Source organism: Cebus imitator, unplaced genomic scaffold, assembly GCF_001604975.1.
Source record: "Cebus imitator isolate Cc_AM_T3 unplaced genomic scaffold, Cebus_imitator-1.0 Scaffold15, whole genome shotgun sequence".
NCBI classification, from domain to species: Eukaryota; Metazoa; Chordata; class Mammalia; order Primates; family Cebidae; genus Cebus; species Cebus imitator.
Genome location: NW_016107330.1, coordinates 9,426,514 through 9,445,880, shown reverse-complemented (window position 1 = coordinate 9,445,880; position 19,367 = coordinate 9,426,514). Strand labels below are relative to the sequence as shown.

General features: G+C 43.9%; 1 protein-coding gene across 1 annotated transcript in view; it reads left to right on the top strand.

Annotated features, from left to right (window-relative positions):
* The window catches only part of UBR4 (ubiquitin protein ligase E3 component n-recognin 4), a 144,202-nt gene that overhangs the window by 52,585 nt on the left and 72,250 nt on the right, over nt 1-19,367 (top strand). The window contains exons 40-59 of the mRNA XM_037730827.1: nt 484-666; nt 1,561-1,719; nt 2,065-2,217; nt 2,818-3,045; nt 3,445-3,602; nt 4,584-4,755; nt 5,014-5,215; nt 6,035-6,198; nt 6,651-6,867; nt 7,695-7,911; nt 9,872-9,935; nt 10,373-10,507; nt 11,826-12,000; nt 12,878-13,018; nt 13,875-13,996; nt 14,689-14,800; nt 16,852-16,982; nt 17,105-17,282; nt 17,736-17,913; nt 18,236-18,302. Of these exons, the coding sequence (XP_037586755.1) occupies nt 484-666; nt 1,561-1,719; nt 2,065-2,217; nt 2,818-3,045; nt 3,445-3,602; nt 4,584-4,755; nt 5,014-5,215; nt 6,035-6,198; nt 6,651-6,867; nt 7,695-7,911; nt 9,872-9,935; nt 10,373-10,507; nt 11,826-12,000; nt 12,878-13,018; nt 13,875-13,996; nt 14,689-14,800; nt 16,852-16,982; nt 17,105-17,282; nt 17,736-17,913; nt 18,236-18,302 (3,156 nt within the window). The remainder of the gene's footprint in view (nt 1-483; nt 667-1,560; nt 1,720-2,064; nt 2,218-2,817; nt 3,046-3,444; nt 3,603-4,583; nt 4,756-5,013; nt 5,216-6,034; nt 6,199-6,650; nt 6,868-7,694; nt 7,912-9,871; nt 9,936-10,372; nt 10,508-11,825; nt 12,001-12,877; nt 13,019-13,874; nt 13,997-14,688; nt 14,801-16,851; nt 16,983-17,104; nt 17,283-17,735; nt 17,914-18,235; nt 18,303-19,367) is intronic.

Here is a 19,367-nt window from a genome sequence, read left to right as displayed (position 1 = left end):
AAATGTCACTCCCTTATGAATTTTTTTTTTTGAGATGGATCCTTGCTCTGTCGCCCAGGCTGGGGTGCAGTGGCACGATCTCAGCTTTATTTCCCAGGTTCAAGCCATTCTCCTGCCTCAGCCTCCTGAGTAGCTGGGATTACAGGCGTGTGTCACCATGCCCGGCTAATTTTTGTATTTTGAGTAGAAATGGGGTTTCACCATTTTGGTCAGGCTGGTCTCGAACTCCCGACCTCATGATCCGTCCACCTCTGCCTCCCAAAGTGCTGAGATCACAGGCATGAGCCACCGTGCCCGGCCTACTATGTTGTTCTTAATGGATTGATAATAACGTTAACAAATTTACTCAGCCATCCATGGTTTGGATGTTGAAATCACTGCTTTTGAATGACTAAATTGTGCAGTGTCTCAGTCGCATGAATAGTGTGTGAATCCACATGATTTTATTTGCCTCATTACTGGCTATGCTTTCTTCTTTGCCAGGTTCCTACCTTAGGCTCCCAGGAAGGTGCTTTTGAGAACGTGCGGATGAATTACAGTGGCGACCAGGGCCAGACCATCCGGCAGCTGATTAGCGCTCATGTGCTCAGGCGGGTGGCTATGTGTGTGCTCTCCTCTCCCCATGGGCGCCGCCAACATTTGGCTGTCAGCCATGAGAAGGGCAAGGTGGGTCCTCCAATGCCTGTGCACTTATTTTAGGTCATGTTGTCTTAAATACTAAGCAAAATAGATTGATGGCCACTTTCGGGTTAGCCCTCTGTGGGAAAAAGTCCGTTGGATTCTAAGAATGCTTTATGGACAGATCTTGAGCTTTTCAAATACTTAAACCCTGAGTTAATTTGATTAGAACTAGAGCTGGTATGACCAGGACAGACTGTTTGTAATTAGTAAATTTCCACTCAAAATGTATTCTTCAAGCCCTCAGGAAAAAGTAATGACCAGCAGTTACCTAGGACAGCTTGGCTCCCAGTATTGCCTTATTTGGACACTCTGGAAGGCATAAGCGGAGAGACAAAAGTTTTCATAGGAACACTCAGTGTTGCTTATGTAGACCTGCCCTGCCTTCCCAGCTCTCTTAAGGGTACAAATAAATTTGTATTGTTTTATAGAGCTAGTAGAAGTTGGAAGAATGCTAGGTATCTGAACTCACACTTTTCTGTATTCTGGCCTCTCCATCACCACTAATGTTTTCACTTTTAAGTGAAAAGATGGATAGTCTTTAAAAGAATTCTAAAATCATTTAAAAAACAGTTTCATAGAAAATACTAGAAAAGGACAGTGATACATAGATATTCCTAAACTATTTTGTGAAGTAACTCTATAAATTGGCTTCGTTACTCATCTCTTCTGTCCTACTTGGAAGGACAGAATGAAAGACATGGCTTTTAACCAGGAGAAATACAGACTAATATTGGTCGAGGATTTTTCTACTAGACTTACTTATAAAAAAAAAAAAAAATGTGCCGCCTATTATCTCTTATTGAAAGATTTTTTGTTACTTGCTTTGAGTTCTCTGAGAGGACTAGGAGTAAGAATAAATTGGTCATTGTTCCTTTGCAGATCACTGTTCTGCAGCTTTCTGCTCTCCTGAAGCAAGCAGATTCCAGCAAAAGGAAATTGACTCTTACCCGCTTGGCTTCTGCCCCAGTTCCTTTCACTGTGTTGAGCCTCACAGGAAATCCCTGCAAGGAAGACTACCTGGCGGTTTGTGGGCTAAAGGTAAAAATCCTCATCTAGGTTTGATTACCTGGAACTGGGGATTCTAGTCACCTTCTCTCCACTATTCTCAGAACTACTTTTTATTATTTATTGTTGAGATTAAAACTTAAAACCTACTGAAATGCAAAAGGAATTTTTCTTTGAATTTTTCCTAGATCTTTGGGATTTCTTTGATATTGGAAATAACCTTTGGATTCATGAAACCTGAATATTACTAGACAGTCTAAATACTGTCTAAAGGCAGGGGATATTAGGGGGAAAAAAAGGAACATCAGAAGTCTGAAATGAATTAACCTACTTTCCCACATCATCTTTTCACCATTTTGTTCCTTAAACATTGTCCAGGACTGCCATGTGCTCACCTTTGGTAGCTCAGGCTCTGTTTCGGATCACTTGGTTTTGCACCCTCAGTTGGCAACGGGGAACTTCATCATCAAAGCCGTGTGGTTGCCTGGTTCACAGACCGAGTTAGCAATTGTCACTGCGGACTTTGTTAAGGTACAGTTACAGTTCTTTGATGATATGGTCCTAGAATTTTTCTACTTTTAAATCTAGAATGTCTGATCTTCATTATGTGTTAGCTTCTCCCAAAAGTTACAAAATCAGCTGGGCGCCATGTCTTGCAACTGTAGTACCAGTACTTGGGAGGCTGAGTAGAGGATTACTTGAGGCTTAGTTCAAGGCTGCAGTGAGCTATGATCATGCCACTGCACTCCAATGTGGGTGATAGAGCAAGACCCTGTCTCTAAAAATAAAAATAAACCATATTTTTTCGCCTTTTGCTATGTGGCTGAGCGGGAGCTTTCTGTCTTTAGGCGATAGGGAATTGATTCTGGTTCTAACTTCACTGTACCAAGGGCACACCTATAACCGTACTTGTTACAGAATTTATGTATGTATGTCTGTCCCCTACTCATTCCATGAAGGAAAGTGAAAGGTGTTCTGTTCATCTTTATAGGACCAGTGCCTAACCATTTTTTATTGAATGGAGAATGAATGCCTGTTATTGGTCAATTTCAGCTATTTGGATTCACTAAGATATGTGGGGGATGAGACTGAGACAGATTTCCCTTATTTAGTTTTTCTTCCATCCTGCAGATATATGACCTGTCTGTTGATGCCTTGAGTCCAACCTTCTACTTTCTCCTACCAAGCTCCAAGATAAGAGACGTTACTTTCCTTTTCAACGAGGAGGGAAAGAACATCATTGTTATAATGTCTTCGGCTGGGTACATCTATACTCAGCTCATGGAAGAGGCCAGCAGTGCCCAGCAGGGACCCTTCTATGTCACGAATGTGCTGGAAATCAATCATGAGGACCTGAAGGTTAGAGCACATGTTGCTATTTCCTTCAGTTCAGATTTAATTATTTAGCAACTATCTATTCTTTTTTCTTTGTTCTTTTATAAAATTTTTCTGTGGACTTCATCTAACTGGATCTTTTTTTCTTTTTCTTTGTTTTTCCTTCTAATGTTTTGCCTAATAGCAAAATCTCTTATCCTTTAGGATCTCCCAGAGACCCTGGGAATAATAGAACCGATTGAAGTATAGATCTCTTCAGTTCCATTATTCTCAGGGTCTTTGTAAGATTTATCAACAGGGAGCTCATGCTTAGAGTATGAGAGCACCTGATTATGATTGAAAACTAATAACCAGCATAAACTGGAAATTGGTAACCAAGGCAGCATGAGGAGTTACTGCAAATATGTGTCTTTGTGCCAGCAGGACAGTAACAGCCAGGTGGCAGGTGGTGGTGTGTCCGTGTACTACTCCCACGTATTGCAGATGTTGTTCTTCAGCTACTGTCAAGGCAAATCATTTGCAGCCACCATCAGCAGGACAACCCTGGAGGTGTTGCAGCTCTTCCCCATCAACATCAAAAGGTGGGAATGAACATTTAATGTTCAGCTTTCACAATGTTCACATTTAACGAGGGAGCTCCACTCCCACTCCCAAGTACTGCTATCTGTTCTGGGTTTTGTGAAACTTACTTTTCTCCAGCCAACCTTTGTCTTCCCTGCTGGGTATCTTTAAAATTAGGAGCATCTGGGCTTGGCAGGTTGGGTTGTCTCCACGGCTTGTCCTCCACTGTGTAGATCCCAAGTTGTCGAAGGTAGTTTAGTGGTCCACTGTTACTCAGAAGGAAAACCTACAGTTAGTTATAAATGTGACTTCAGTGTGAGAAGGAAACCTAAGTTTTTCTTAGATGCTCATTCTGCCGCAGTGCCCTTTAAGTTTTTCTCCTGAGGCAAACTTACTCTGTTAGCAAATAGAATGTATCAGTAATGGGGGCTTGGTTGGATTTGGGGGAGGAAGAGACTTTCACCAAGTTTGCAGATAATAGAGGGATGTGTTAAGGGAGTGAAAGTTTCATTTAGGGAGGAGGAAGAAGAGGCTTACAATATCTTCCCGTGTTTCTTATCTGCCATTGATGACCCATTGTAGCACTTTCTTTCAGGCCTTTCTTTGGGAATTACATGATTTGGGATGTAATAAAATGAATACCAGCTTACACTAACTCACTGTGTTTGAAGATCCTTATAGGACAGTGGATCATTAACCTTAGGCAGCTCCATGGCCCTATGCTGTTGGCAGCCTCTAGGCACATAGGGCCACCTGTTATTCAGAAATGGAACGTTTCAGTGGAGATTCCAAATGAGGGCTGCCCTGCCAGACACACACATTAGGGTGTGTGAGCAGGTGTGCATGGCTTGAAATAAAACTAACCTGTGGATAACCTGAGTTGCTGGCCAAGGATATTGATCTGGAGTCATGTAGCCAGTTAGAGGATGGTTTTTAGGTCAAGAAAAGAACTATTAAATGGTGACTGACACTCTAACCATAGCCAGTTTTGTTGTCTGCAGTTCCAATGGTGGCAGTAAGACGTCTCCTGCCCTTTGCCAGTGGTCTGAGGTGATGAACCACCCTGGCTTGGTGTGCTGTGTCCAGCAAACTACAGGGGTGCCGCTGGTAGTCATGGTGAAACCAGACACTTTTCTTATCCAGGAGATTAAGACTCTTCCTGCTAAAGCAAAGGTCAGTGCCAGATTTTCCCATTGATTACTTTGCTGTGAACCTGGTCTCTTTTTATACTTTTATATTCACTTCACTTCCCCAGCTCTTTCAATGGAGGCCCATGAAAGAGTTCTTTTTCTCCTACATGCCTTTCCTTTGCCACCCTTCTGTACAGCCCCACAACTGACTGTGAAACCAGTTGCATCTCTCCTCTTTTTCTGTGTGGTTGCTGATCTGTAGGTATGGAAACTAAGACCCTCCTTTGTCCTCTCCTCCTAGATCCAAGACATGGTTGCCATTAGGCATACGGCCTGCAATGAGCAGCAACGGACAACAATGATTCTGCTGTGTGAGGACGGCAGCCTGCGCATTTACATGGCCAACGTGGAGAACACCTCCTACTGGCTGCAGCCATCCCTGCAGCCCAGCAGTGTCATCAGCATCATGAAGCCTGTTCGAAAGCGCAAAACAGCTACAATCAGTAAGGCTTCTTCTCATAAGACTTGTGGGGGAGTAGGAATGGTGTGGTCTTCTAGACAGTGACTCAGAATAGACTGTTGCAAATGTCTGTGAAGAAATGGTGACTGTCCTACTTGCACATTTCGTAAAGTTAGAGGTATGTGCTGGCTAATTTCCTGAAAGCAGAGTCACAGTTCCAAATGGCAAACACCCACTGGCTGCCTGCTTCAGGCCAGCAGTTCTTTGGTGCCTAGTAACAAGTTATGTCCTGGACCTTATTTGAGAGATTTTTCTCTCTAGGTTTAGGGAGAATGACTTTTCTGAAGATTGCAACTGATTGAAGTATAGATCTCTTCAGTTGGTTAATTTCCCACTGAGTAGTGAAGAACCCACCACAGGTCTCTGAGCTGGTGGTCTCGCACTTGACTGACTGAGGACTCTTTAGGAAAGTGAAAGCTTGAGTTTAGCAGTGAGCGAATCCAGCTAAGCAAAGACCATTACCATGATCCAAAGGGATCATCACATTACCGTAAATTTGCTCTGGAGTCTACGTTTGAAAGACTGGTTTATTCATTTACATTCTTATTTACATTGTTATTAACTGTATACCCAATACCAATGCCAGATTTCTTTGTATTGCTAGGACATGTTGTAGTTAGGGATAACAACCATTGGAGAGCTAACCACATGTAGGTATCATGCTGATGCAAGTGTTCTAATCCAGAGTTTGCTTAGAAAGATGAGAGTGTGAATGTGGGTTCTGTCTGGGAGGAGTCTTTGCCGATGGCATTGAGGCAGAGGTGGTCGAGACTCTCTGGTAATCTGGTACCATTCTCTGCAGCAACCCGCACGTCTAGCCAGGTGACTTTCCCCATTGACTTTTTTGAACACAACCAGCAGCTGACAGATGTGGAGTTTGGTGGTAATGACCTCCTCCAGGTCTACAATGCACAACAGATAAAACACCGGCTGAATTCCACTGGCATGTATGTGGCCAACACCAAGGTAAGAATTGCACTGGGCTGGGATCAATTCCTGGGTAAAAGGACTCATAAACAATGTGGTTTGAGAACACATCTCCTTTTAGAATGCAAGCATAGAGTATATATTCATAGTCACAACTCTCGATTCTAGTTAAATGATTCCTTAGAAAAATGGATATTCTCACTCACTTGCCAAAGGATGTCTGCAGGTTAGGTTTCCACCAATACCAGCAGGTTACTGTGTAGACGACACCAAAGAGATTGTTAATGCTGAGCGGGAGGAAGCCTGACATTGAAAAGAATCTGTTCTCCTCCCCTATTTTCTCATTTTTAGAAACAAGGAGGTCATTACCAGGGAGTTGAAAGGATAAGATTTAATGAGCTTCACATGTTGAGACAATGTCAGAGAAGGACTCCTAGTTTGAATTTAAGAACTTCTTTTAGTTTCCTGATGTGTGCCTTGTCTCCCCACAGCCTGGAGGCTTCACCATTGAGATTAGTAACAACAATAGCACTATGGTGATGACAGGCATGCGGATCCAGATTGGGACTCAAGCAATAGAACGGGCCCCATCGTATATCGAGATCTTCGGCAGAACTATGCAGCTCAACCTGAGTCGCTCACGCTGGTTTGACTTCCCCTTTACCAGAGAAGAAGCCCTGCAGGCTGATAAGAAGCTGAACCTCTTCAGTGAGTCACCAACCCCTGGCGCAGTCGCTGTCCTCATTGTGACTGCTAAATTGGGTGCCACTGGTCTGTGGCTCTCCAGTATTCTGGGATCTGTCTACTCTACTGATTTTCCTGTCCTTCTCTCAGGAAACTTTGAGCTTAGGAGGCAGGGTGACAGGAAAGGAGTACACCGGAGCATGGGAGCAGTAAAGATAGGGCTGCACTCTGTGAAGTATTCATTTCTGTAATGTTGTGTCCACCTCACTAATGGGGCAGCTTCTGTGTTTAGGCTGAGAGAGGCAGATTGACGTGAAATTGGAAGGCTTTCTTAAAGCACAAAGGAAGACCTCAGGTCACACATGGCTGAGAGATGGTTAGTGATGGCTTGCTATGCCATTGAAAACTAAACCCTCAGAGTGCAAATCTTTGAGCCTTAAGACTGCATTTCTCTGTCATTTATTGGCCACTGTCTGATACTCTTTCTCTTGGAAATTGTTGTTGTTAGTGTGAATGATCTTGATCTGTACTTTGAACAAAGAAAGTGTGTAGAGACCCCTGGGAGTGAGGGGTAGGGGATACAAGTATTATGAAGCAGAAGAGGACCCTTACAGTGATGGATAGGGACTCTAGTGAGTGGGAGAAGCAATTGGTTTTTGGTCCATGGAACTTTTTCCACATGTTTTCAGCGTCTATACACGACTAAAGTGCTGTGAATATCTCGGAAGATAAAGTTTCTCTATGTCTATAAAATTGATGTGATTTACTTCTTTGTTCCAACTGTTCTGGTCTTTGCTTTGGAGGGGTGGCCCTTTAGAGAATGTGCTTCCTAAAGACCTCTCTTATTGCAGTAGGGGCCTCGGTGGATCCAGCAGGTGTCACCATGATAGACGCTGTAAAAATTTATGGCAAGACTAAGGAACAGTTTGGCTGGCCTGATGAGCCCCCAGAGGAATTCCCTTCTGCCTCTGTCAGTAACATCTGCCCTTCAAACCTGAACCAGAGCAACGGCACTGGAGATAGCGACTCAGCTGCGCCCACTACGACCAGTGGAACTGTCCTGGAGAGGTACCAGTTCTGGCAGGGGTTGGCTCCAGTTTTTACATTCCCCACTTTCACTGCAGAACTTTCCTGTGTCTTGAGCGAGCCAGCTTCTAATAACCTTCTCAAAGCTAGCCTGGAATTTTTTAAAGTTTTCACACAACTCACCCACATTCAGTGTCTCTTTAGTGTGCAGACAAAGCCTGAAAAATGTGCTCAGTCATCTGACACCAGAGTCTCTCCCTGGGCAGAAGTTCTGTCCCTTCTCTTAATGCTTAGGTACCCTTTAGAGGCCATAGGCTAGACGATGCTTAAGCCAGTATTCTAGATTAGGATCCAGGCTTGCTGAAGTGATAGGAAAACACCCTCCCTTCCATTCTGATCTCATCATCTTCTCATCATCTTTCTCTGCAGTAGCTACTTCTGTGGTAATAACATTGCCAGCAAGAGAGGCTGACTGCTGCCTCTTATAGCAGAGTCCAGAGTTTCCTTAGGTCTCCCTACAGTGGCATTCTAAAGCATTGTGCTTGGCTTCTTTGTGCTAGGTAGCTGCTGGTTTGCCATGGTAGATGAAATATTATAGTTCATGATGTAAGATTATGAGTTTCTTACATTGTAAGTCACAAGAATAGCATTGCTTGGAATCACTGCCTCCCACCAGCAGCCTCCTCCCTCCCTCCCTTTCTCTTTCTTTTTTCCCCAACACCCTATCCATACATGATTTGCTTAGGATGTGTTTCCAGGTTTCTCTGAGCTTCACATTTTTTTCCTTTTTTTTTTTTTTCTTTGCTTCTCCCCCAAGTTCTGAAACTGAGTCCCTAACCAAGCTGGACCGGTTAGTATGCCCTCTTTCTTTTCTCTGCACGAGTGAGTGTGTGTCAGAGAGCAGTGTAACCAATGGTGTGGCTTTGCATTGATTCTGCTTCTGCTGAAGAGTCCTCCTGCTTCTTTCTGTTCTGGTCATTGCATGGCTACAGAGCTGTCCATGTGTAAAAATGTAGTATACGGAGGATCGTAAGTGCACACTTGATGTTGGCTGTGTCAGAGACTCTCTTGTCAGAGACTCTCTCAACTCTCTTCCTTACCCGAGTCCTCTCTGCTCCCTCTCTAAGTGGATGAAAAGGGGGTTCGGGGTAGAGGGATTAACAGCAAAGTCCTACCATCTGATAAACCACTAGAGAGCTTGTTCTGTCTAAATTTGCTTTATGCCTCAGTTTCCTCTTCCCTTGTTCTTTATTGCCTTCCTCTACCCCTTAACCCCTTTCTTTCCAGCTACCTTCTGAATATTTTTCTTTTCTCTGTCCAGAGCTTCAGCTGTCAGGATGTTGTTCTTTTTACTATGACACATTAAACTCAAAGGAGTAAACCCTGGGAAACATGTTACTTGGTATCCTTTAATAGTAATAGTTGGGTTTCCCGTTTCTTCCCTAAGGGGAAATCAGTTTTCTAAAGATGCTTTGTATTACCCCTTGAATGTTGGCAGTTGGCATGCATCTGAAAAATAGTTTGTTCTCTCCCCCATACTTAGAGACTCATAGGAAATGCCTTTGTGCATATATAACTTTAAACTTCCCAGTATAAGAAGATGGTTTTACCTTTCCCTTTGTGTATCCTTTTGCCCACTGATCTCTGGGCACCTGAGCTTCGGGTCCCATTGCATCAAGACTGTTAAGCCCATCTCAGTGATCCCTGCCACAGGCAGCAGAAGGAAGCACATTTATCCTCTTTGAGGAAGAAAAGCCCTGTCTTTGAGTTATGGATTATGAACATGGCCTCAGGTTGATCTCCGAGCAGGAGCCAGGTTTCTCCTGGCCTGTAACATAGGAAACGATATGCATGGTGCCTGTGGCAGGTCTTATTGTGCTTTGATTTTGTATTTGGCATTCATTAGCTGTCCCCAAGGTCCTCCTGTCTATAGTTTGCTTAGGCTAAAGCGCAAGGCAGAGAGAATGGTGTTGTACTCAAGCCAGGTTTTCTGTCTCCCCAGGCTGGTTGTGAGTTCTTTAGAAGCCCTGGAAAGCTGCTTTGCTGTTGGCCCAATCATCGAGAAGGCAAGTCACTTTTTCAAAGCACATGGAAGCTCCCTGAAGAGGCAGGAAGTCAGTGGAGTTGTCTGAGGCCCTGATGCCTCGCAGCTAAAGAACATTTATAGTAGCATAATCTTGATTTACTAAGAAGCACCAGAGAAGTCTTCAGCTAAGGCCTTATGCCCTACTTATGGGGCCCATATTGAGCGTGTGTCATAGAATAGGATGCGTGCTGGTACAAGAATACTGTTCTGGGAATCACGAGGTTGGATTCCATTTCTTCACCTGCTAGTAAGGAGGATTATAATTTCTGAAACTTTTTATTTTTTTCTCTTTGCAGTCCATGGAGCATAACCTAGCCCTGGTGGCCTAGAAGGAGGGAAGTGGCAGGCAGAGTGTAGATAGTTCATTCTGCCTTAAGTTGGTGGGACTAGTGATAACCCTGCTGTCTTTTGCTTCAGGAGAGAAACAAGAATGCCGCTCAGGAGCTGGCCACTTTGCTGCTGTCCCTGCCGGCACCTGCCAGCGTCCAGCAGCAATCCAAGAGCCTTCTGGCCAGCCTGCACACCAGCCGCTCGGCCTACCACAGCCACAAGGTAACCGTTCTCTCTCAGGGATGCCTGTGTAGGAAAGGAAATTGCATTGCTAACAGGGAATCAAATAAATTAGCTTTTCACGGTAACGCAACAGCACAGCAAAGAAAGGTAGAGGATAGCATTCAGATTACACCCACATTGTCTAGAGTTTCTCCTGAGAAATTCACAAGTGCCACTCAAAACTGAGGATAAGCCAGCAACTGGGCCCCTGGTTTGTACATATTTTTCTGTCACTCTAACAGGATCAGCAGGACTTAAGAGAGGGAGGGGGCCGGGTGCGGTGACTCACGCCTGTAATCCCAGCACTTTGGGAGGCGCAGGCGGGCGGATCACGAGGTCAGGAGATCGAGATCATCCTGGCCAACATGGTGAAACCCCGTCTCTACTGAAAATACAGAAATTAGCTGGGCGTGGTGGCGTGTGCCTGTAATCCCAGCTACTCGGGAGGCTGAGGCAAGAGAATCCAGGAGGTGGAGCTTGAACCCGGGAGGTGGAGGTTGCAGTGAGCTGAGATCACACCATTGCACTCCAGCCTGGTGACAGAGTGAGACCCTATCTCAAAAAAAAAAAAAAAAAAAAAGAAAGGAAGAGAGGGAAGGACATTGAGTGTGAGTAGCCTTCTCACTGGAAAGGGTGAGGTGAGGGAGTCCCTCAGGAGATAGACTGCTAGTGTTTCAGCCGTGGCACAGCACGAGAGACGTATTACACTTGTTGGTGAGACAGGTGTTGAATAGTGGTTACAGTGCCTCTGAAGGGAAAATCTGGGGAAAGAGGATGTCACCTGTGAAAGAAAGGCGTTGCCAAAGGAGACAAATTGGGCTAATTTCTATAGATCGAAAAGATGACAGTTCAGACCCCTGAAGAAGAAGGGCTCTGAGAGAAGCCATCAGCCCAGAGCTTTGGTTAGCTTCTGTACCTCCAACCCAGGGAACTGAGAAGTATGAGTTTAAATTGCTGAGCCTCTCAAGGAAAGGCAATTTTGGATTGTAGTCCCTGGGTAATACGATTTTGCTAAGAAATGACTCTTCTACTGTAGTAGAAAGAAATCTGGCAGTCTGGAGAACTGAGTAGATTCGAATTTTCCCATCAGACTTTGATAATGCACAGTTTTTATTTTTTAATGACATTAATATTTTATGTATTAGGAAACTTTATATGGGGCTGCTTTGAAGATTTTTTTGTAGGTGGTTGGTGGTCATTGGCCTGTTCTCTTGAGAGGAGGTAATAATCCTGACGATCTGCCAGCTTTTCTCTCCTTTTTGCTTTCGTACCCAGCCCTTGCTTATGGCTGACCCTTTGTTGCCCTGTTGTTCTATAGGATCAGGCCTTGCTCAGCAAAGCTGTGCAGTGTCTCAACACATCCAGCAAAGAAGGGAAGGATTTGGACCCCGAGGTGTTCCAGAGGCTAGTGATCACAGCTCGCTCCATTGCCATCATGCGCCCCAACAACCTTGTCCACTTTACGGAGTCAAAGCTGCCCCAGACGGAAACAGGTGAACTTGGCCTCTGGCTGTGATCCTGAGATCTGCTTCATACACTGATTTACTCTCTCATTCTTACTGTTCTTACTGGCCTCTGACTGACTGCATGCTCAGAGACAGGGATTTTGCTTCCTAGTCTTTATACCTGGTAGGGCCTTTTGTCATTGAGATTGCACCATTTTAAACACATTCTTTTTCCAGTGATTATCCTTTTGATTATTCTTGAGATCACTTATGTTCTAGACATCAGATATAATCTGTCTTTGAAGTTATGACCTCTTAGGAGCTTTGGGGTAAAGCTAAGCTTGGTTGGGCCTTGGTCACTTTAAAGCAGCTGTGGCTTATCTTTCGTTTTCATGCTGTTCTTTTGTCAGTGTTGTTAATATGTGTAGCAGCTTTCTCAGTGCTTAGTGCTGTTTCCTCATCTCTTCTTATGTTGCCTGGGTAGCAAACCTGTTTTGTCATTGTCTAATTGCTGCCTTTAGAATTCTCTGTTATTTACATGCTCCCATATGCTATCATCATCCTGTTCCTCCTTTAAATACTATAATCCCAGAATTATTCTAGAGAAATCTCTAGAATGTTCAGATGTTCTTCTAGGGTTTAGAAGTTGAACAGTTGGAACTGAGATCTTTGAATCTGCTGTAAACATCCTAAATGCTCCCCCTTCGACTTAATTCTAACATACAATGTTTTCTGCGATATTCCTTTCCCAGACTGTTTTTTTCCTAGATGTGCCTGCTGGAATCTAGGGATAGTTGGCATATTGATTGGGGCCCCACTTGAAACTCCCTCCCCAGGCAAGCTTCCTTGACCTGAGTTAACCTTAAAACAAATTAAATTCCATCTCAGATTTACCATCGTTGATAATTTTCTTTCTCTTGGTTAGAAGGAATGGATGAGGGGAAAGAACCGCAGAAGCAGTTGGAAGGAGATTGCTGTAGTTTCATCACCCAGCTTGTGAACCACTTCTGGAAACTCCATGCATCCAAACCGAAGAATGCCTTCTTGGCACCTGCCTGCCTTCCAGGTATGTTAAAAGAGCTACTTGAATCTTGGTAATGAAGCCTGAAGTAAGGTCTGTCTTTGAACAGCTATGACCCTTAGCCATTAGCCTTCATTCTTCGTAATCCGTTTCTTCCAGAATTCATAACTGGGGAGTAGAAGTCTGTGAGAGAAATGCAATGTTCCTGAGACAGGAATTTACCAGTGTAGCAGAGTGGCATTTTCTTGTACCATATCTTTTCATTGGGGTTGAATATTTTACATAAAGAGGCACTGTGTGTGTGTGTGTCCTCAGTGGCTTATAATTGTTTTAAAAAATCTTTGAAAACTTGATTTAAAGCCAGCTCAAAAGGCAAAAGTATCTGTTCTATGTCTAAGCTATTTGGTCTCTAACTTCTTACACTATTGAAAATTCAGGTGGAAGGGTGAGTCTGAATAGTAATACAGAGAGGTAGGATGATCCTGGTGCTCATTTATGTTTGGAGGACACGTGGGTGGTAAACCTAGAAGGCATGTCAAGGTTATGTTTTGTCATCACCTGAGGCTGGGGGTTAGTAGGGGACATTTAGTATCTGCCTTCCTCTTCGTATTTCTTTGCCTTATCTTTTGATATCCAGAGGGTGTGGACAGCTACTTATTTCTGTGACTCAAGATATCTGGAAAGGCTTTTGAGAACAATTTGGGAAATAAGGAAACTGTTAATGAAACAAATCACAAGTAATACTTTCAGGCTACTGTGTGTATGTGTGTGAGTGTTTTTTTATTTTGTTTCCATGACCTTTTATGTGGAGATACAAAAAGTTACACTTTTGTCTCAGACTCTCAAGTAGTTAAGAGTTTTTTCCTCCAGATATTCAAATAATGTTTGTCTCCCCCTTTAGGCCTAACTCATATTGAAGCAACTGTCAATGCTCTGGTGGACATCATCCATGGCTACTGTACCTGTGAGCTGGATTGTATCAACACAGCTTCCAAGATCTACATGCAGATGCTCTTGTGCCCTGTACGTAGCATCATGATCCCAGATAGCGCTCAGCAGCCAGGGAATGTCTGGAAAATTGTTTTTAGTTTACTAAACTAATGAAATAAAATAGATTTAAAGGAAGCTGAAGGGAATTAAGTTTCAAATATCTATAAAAGCTTTAAGATCTTACTCCATGGAAGAGAACAATTTGGAAAGGGGACGGGCTTTGTCTTTCTTGTTCAGTGCTGAATCACCAGAGACTAGTTGCTTGCTACGTAGTAAGTGCTAGGTAACTCACTGAATTGTGACTTGAATGAGGGAATGAATGAATGTAGCACATCAAGATTTCTATTTCCAGTGACCCTCTCACAGAAGCAAAATGTTAAAACTACTGATTTCAGCACAGAGCTAAGATGCGCACTAGGGGCCTGTTCATCTGATAAAAAGACAAAAACATTTGTACGGAGCCAAAGTGGCTTCAGGAGCAAATGACCTGCCAGTTTATATCACCAGGAACTGAGAGACAGGAAGTTAGTGAATGGCTTTTGTGTGTGCCAGATCAGGAAGATGGGATTAACTTAACCTGCTAAACTTGGTCAGCTGGGTTGCAGGTGAGAGTAGTGAGGTATTCCACATGCGTGTGAGTGAGTGGCCAAGAAAGGAAAGTGTTCTATAGAGAGTTTCATGAATAATATGAAACCAAAGCATGACAGTTTTCTTTTGAACTTCAGGATCCTGCTGTGAGCTTCTCTTGTAAACAAGCTCTCATTCGAGTCCTAAGGCCCAGGAACAAACGGAGACATGTGACTTTACCCTCTTCCCCTCGAAGCAACACTCCAATGGGTAATGTGAGGTCTGGGTTTAGGCTTGAGCCTGTATTTGGGAGAAGGGGAGAGAGGGAGGTACAGTAGCATTAGACATCCTGCTTATGTTGACCAGGGTCCTGGAGACTTTTGTTTACATGTTTTTCTTTTTCTAATCCTACCTTGCCCCATAAGGAATTTAAGGTGGCACATCAAAATTTATATAGTAAATAGAATAAAAATAAAGATCCAAGGCCATGGGAAAGTAAAAATACCATGGTAAAATCAAGATACAGAAAATCCGTATCACAAGGTCCTGCATGGTTGTTAGGGGAGGGCCTTATATTTGGCTGAAAGCTTCCTAGGAGCCATAGCAAAAATAAAATCACAGTGACCAAAGACAAAACAAAAACATAACTTTTCTTGGCATAGAAGCTCTTCATGAAATGTCCATTTTGTTGCCAAAGGGGCAGAATCTTTAGTGTACTTACCTACAATAAGTTGGATGGCAGATTTCACAGGAATTTCACTTATGATACACTTGGGCACAGTCAACAGCATAACATTTTACAATTCAGTAAAAACAATTCTAACAGATGTCTAAATAACAATGATATAATTCTGGTTACTTGGTTTGATGTAGAAGTAAATTTCAAATGAAAGTCACTATATACTTTTTTTTTTTTTCAGTGACTTACTGGGTATGATGATACTGAGTTACTGTGTACTTTTAAATTTTCTTTATTTTTTTATTTTTTTTTGTTTTTTTCCTCTGAGACAGGGTCTCACTCTGTGGCCCAGGCTAGAGTGCAATGGTTTGATCTTGGCTCACTGCGACCTCTGCCTTCCAGGATCAAGCAATTCTCATGCCTCAGCCTCCCGAGTAGCTACTGTGCCCAGCTAATTTTTGTATTTTTAGTAGAGATGGGGTTTCACCATGTTGGCCAAGCTGGTCTTGAACTCCTAACCTCAAGTGATCCGCCTGCCTCTGCCTCATAAAGTGCTGGGATTACAGACGTGAGCCACTGCCCAGCCTGTACTTTTAAATTTTCTAATAGCAATATTATAAAGAGTTAAAAAGTAAAATTGATTTACCAGTTATTTAATCCAGTATGTTAAAAATGTTATTTCAACATATTGTTAATATAAAAAATTGTGGTGAAATATTTTGCCTGTTTTGGTACCATCTTGGGAATCTAGAATGTATTTTACGCTAGTGGCACATCTCCTTGTAGACTAGCCATGTTTTAAGTGCTCAGTAGCCACATGTGGCTGGGACAGTGCACGTCTAGAGGAATGTACACAACTTTGTGATTTTCAGACTATCTTCCTTGAATATCATTTATCTTGTCTAAGCTTTTGGGTTAGGCAGCAGTTTGTGGCTCTTTTCTCCGGCAAGAACCTGGAGTGGAGATAGTTTGTTTCTAACCGACATATTTACATGCTTTAACAATCCATTGAGTGGAAGGTGAGATCTCTGTCCTCTTCTGACAATTAGGAGTCTCACCTGGACTTCTTTATTAGAAGGCCTTCTCACCTTCACACAGAAGCAGGCACAGGCAGGGCCTGCAGTGGTGTCCTTGGTTTCCAAGTCAATGGTTTTATGCTTCAATTCTTGTTCTTCTCATAATAATTACATAGTGTGACAATCTCACTGACCTAGTTGTTTTAGAAAAAAGTAGTGAAATAAATTCTAATCTGCCATGACAGACAAAACATAAAGATCACAGTCATATGATTTTTCCTGTCTTATCCAAGGTCTCCTGAGAGTTAGTGGGAGCTTGTGGGGCCTACTGGTTTTAGATATCTCTGCTTTATGTAAATCCCTTTGGAGTCCAAGGTTGTTGCCCTCACCAGCTGGAAAATTTTATTTCTGTAGGGGACAGGCTGTCACTGCCAACTCCATCTTCCCAGATGCTGTAGGTCCAAGAGAACCAGGGCAAGCGTAGCACCCTGGAGCTTTCCCGCTAAAGTGGTGCCGAGTGCTAGCTGGTAGCTTGTCTTGGGTTTTTATTGCCACATGACTTATCGCACCTTTTGTCAAGGGAGGAAAGCAAGCACCTTTAGGTGACTGGGGTTTCTTTGACTCAGGAGACAAGGATGATGATGACGATGATGACGCAGATGAGAAAATGCAGTCATCAGGGATCCCGAATGGTGGTCACATCCGTCAGGAAAGCCAGGAACAGAGTGAGGTGGACCATGGAGATTTTGAGATGGTGGTGAGTCTCTGGCAGCAGGAGAAGGGGAGGAGGAGCTTCAAAACTCTCCTCTAGCTCTTATTCAGTGGACTTCCAGAAGTTACCATTTACCATGGGACACTGACAGAGCTTTCTCTCTGCAGTCTGAGTCGATGGTCCTGGAGACAGCTGAAAATGTCAACAATGGCAACCCCTCTCCCCTGGAGGCCCTGCTGGCAGGCGCAGAGGGCTTCCCCCCAATGCTGGACATCCCGCCTGATGCAGATGACGAGACCATGGTTGAACTAGCCATTGCCCTGAGCCTGCAGCAGGACCAACAAGGTAGAAGGCCATGCCAGGAGCAAAGCTGCCCATTGGCCTTGCACAGGAAAAGAGGGTTTGGCAGTTACTGATTCCAGCTGACTTAGCTTGTCCCCAGATTTGGGGAGAGGTTGATCTGGGTGAGAGCTGTTCAGAGATACAGGTGGAGAGTGAGAGGGATGTGGTGGGAATTGGAGTCTGAGTGCCAATCTCATAGTTTCTGCCAGTTTGGGTTATTTCCTCTTGAATCTTAGATTCCTCCAGCCTGTGTCCTGCCTGAGCTGAAGGAAGCATTCCACCATCTCTGTAACTGAACTTGGTGGGTGGACAGCAGTGGCTGTTGGCTAACTTCCTGTAGGCTAGAGGAGGTCACATGCTGGTATTTGGAGACTCTTGAGGGTAGCAGGTGGCCAAAGCAGCGCTGTGGATGGGACCTGGAGGGGATGTTGTGCTCACTCTCCACTTGTTTCCCAGGCAGCAGCAGCAGTGCCCTGGGCCTGCAGAGCCTGGGACTGTCCGGCCAGGCACCCAGCTCTTCCTCTCTGGACGCAGGAACCCTCTCTGACACCACAGCATCAGGTAACTGTCCACAGCAAGGAGCACGGCTCAGGGCCCCAGGACCCTCAGGCCTTGTTTCCACTGCTGTGAGAGTGTAATGGGCAGCTGCTTTGACAGGCCATTCTGGACTTCCTGCTTCTGCCTTGGCTTTAGAAACATGGGTGTGGAGGGTGTAGTGCTGTGGCTCGGCCACGCCACGCATAGCTCCGCTTCCTCACACTTTGCATGCTGCCTGGCTTCAGCTCCTTCCCCACGGAAAAGCCGAGAGAACAGCACGCAGGCCGATCAGCTAGAGGGCTTCCACTGCAGCTTCCAGCATTCTTTGTCAGAGTGCTAGCATTTTAGACAATATGAAAAGAGAGACAGGAAATAGAACTCCTACCTTTTACCTTTTTTCTCTTCATTTGCAAATAAAGGGAAAGCTACAAGAAGCTGGATTGTACTTCGGAATTCTTGGTTGGTGTGACCAAGGATCAGGGATCTGTGAGCCTGAGAGAGAGGGTTTTTGTGGACAATCAAAATCTATAGGAAATCTCCAGAACTCGTCTTCTCTTTATTTTCAATCTTTTCCGTAATCTGATAAGAAAAAAAAATAGAAATGTTTCCTGAATAGAGAGTTGGACCACGTGGAGATTCCTGGTCAACCCCTGAATAATTTAAGGTTGATTTGTAGTTTTTCAGACTGATGCTTCCTTGTATTTGTTTTTGTTTGTTTGTTTTCTTTTGGAAGTTTCAGCCTGGGTAGATAAGAAAGGGAGAGAGCGGCCGGCCCCACCCACTGCCATGGCTTGTTGCTTTTCTCAGGTCTCTTTGGTTGCTGTCATTTCAGACTCTGAGGTTGCTGTTGTGTTGTGCCAGTCGTGTTCCCGCTGTGCTCTGTGGCTGTTTTGGCTTTCCTCCTCCATGTATCTCATCCAGCATTTTCCTCCTGTCTCAGCTCAGCCCTGTTCCTGGATGCTGTGGCTGTCTCTGGGGAATTTCCTTGCTTCATTATTAGCATCTGATAAGGATGATTAGGAGGTGTGAAATTTCCCATTGAGCTCCCCTCCGGACCACTTGCCAAAAAAACCAAAACAGTTGATTCAAGAGCTCATGCTAAATGATTTCCTAGCATAAGCAGAAATTGACTGATTTCAAAACAAGTCTCATTAAAATTCAGAGTTCTATGCTTTAAATGGTAGTGGCTAGTTTCAGATCTCTCAGCAGGTGTCAGTAACACCTAAAACAATGGTGACCATGAAGTGTTTTAGCTAGAAACTCAGCGTCCATGTCACAGATTCTCATTGAATCGCTGCACTTTTCTACTTGCACCTTAATGTAAACAGCGAAGGAAATGCCCAGTGAACTGGGTTTTCTTCACTCCTGTCTGAGTACTGTTTGCAATGCACCATGTATAGTGTTTGTTCCTGTTAGTTACTAACCAGCAAAGCAAATCTCTCCCCTTTTTTTTGATGACAGGATAAATAAACTGCATTGTGTCCTATGCACTATGTGGTTTGATGCTTTCATCCCAAGAAGGGTTTTTTTTTTTTTTTTTTTTTTTTTTTT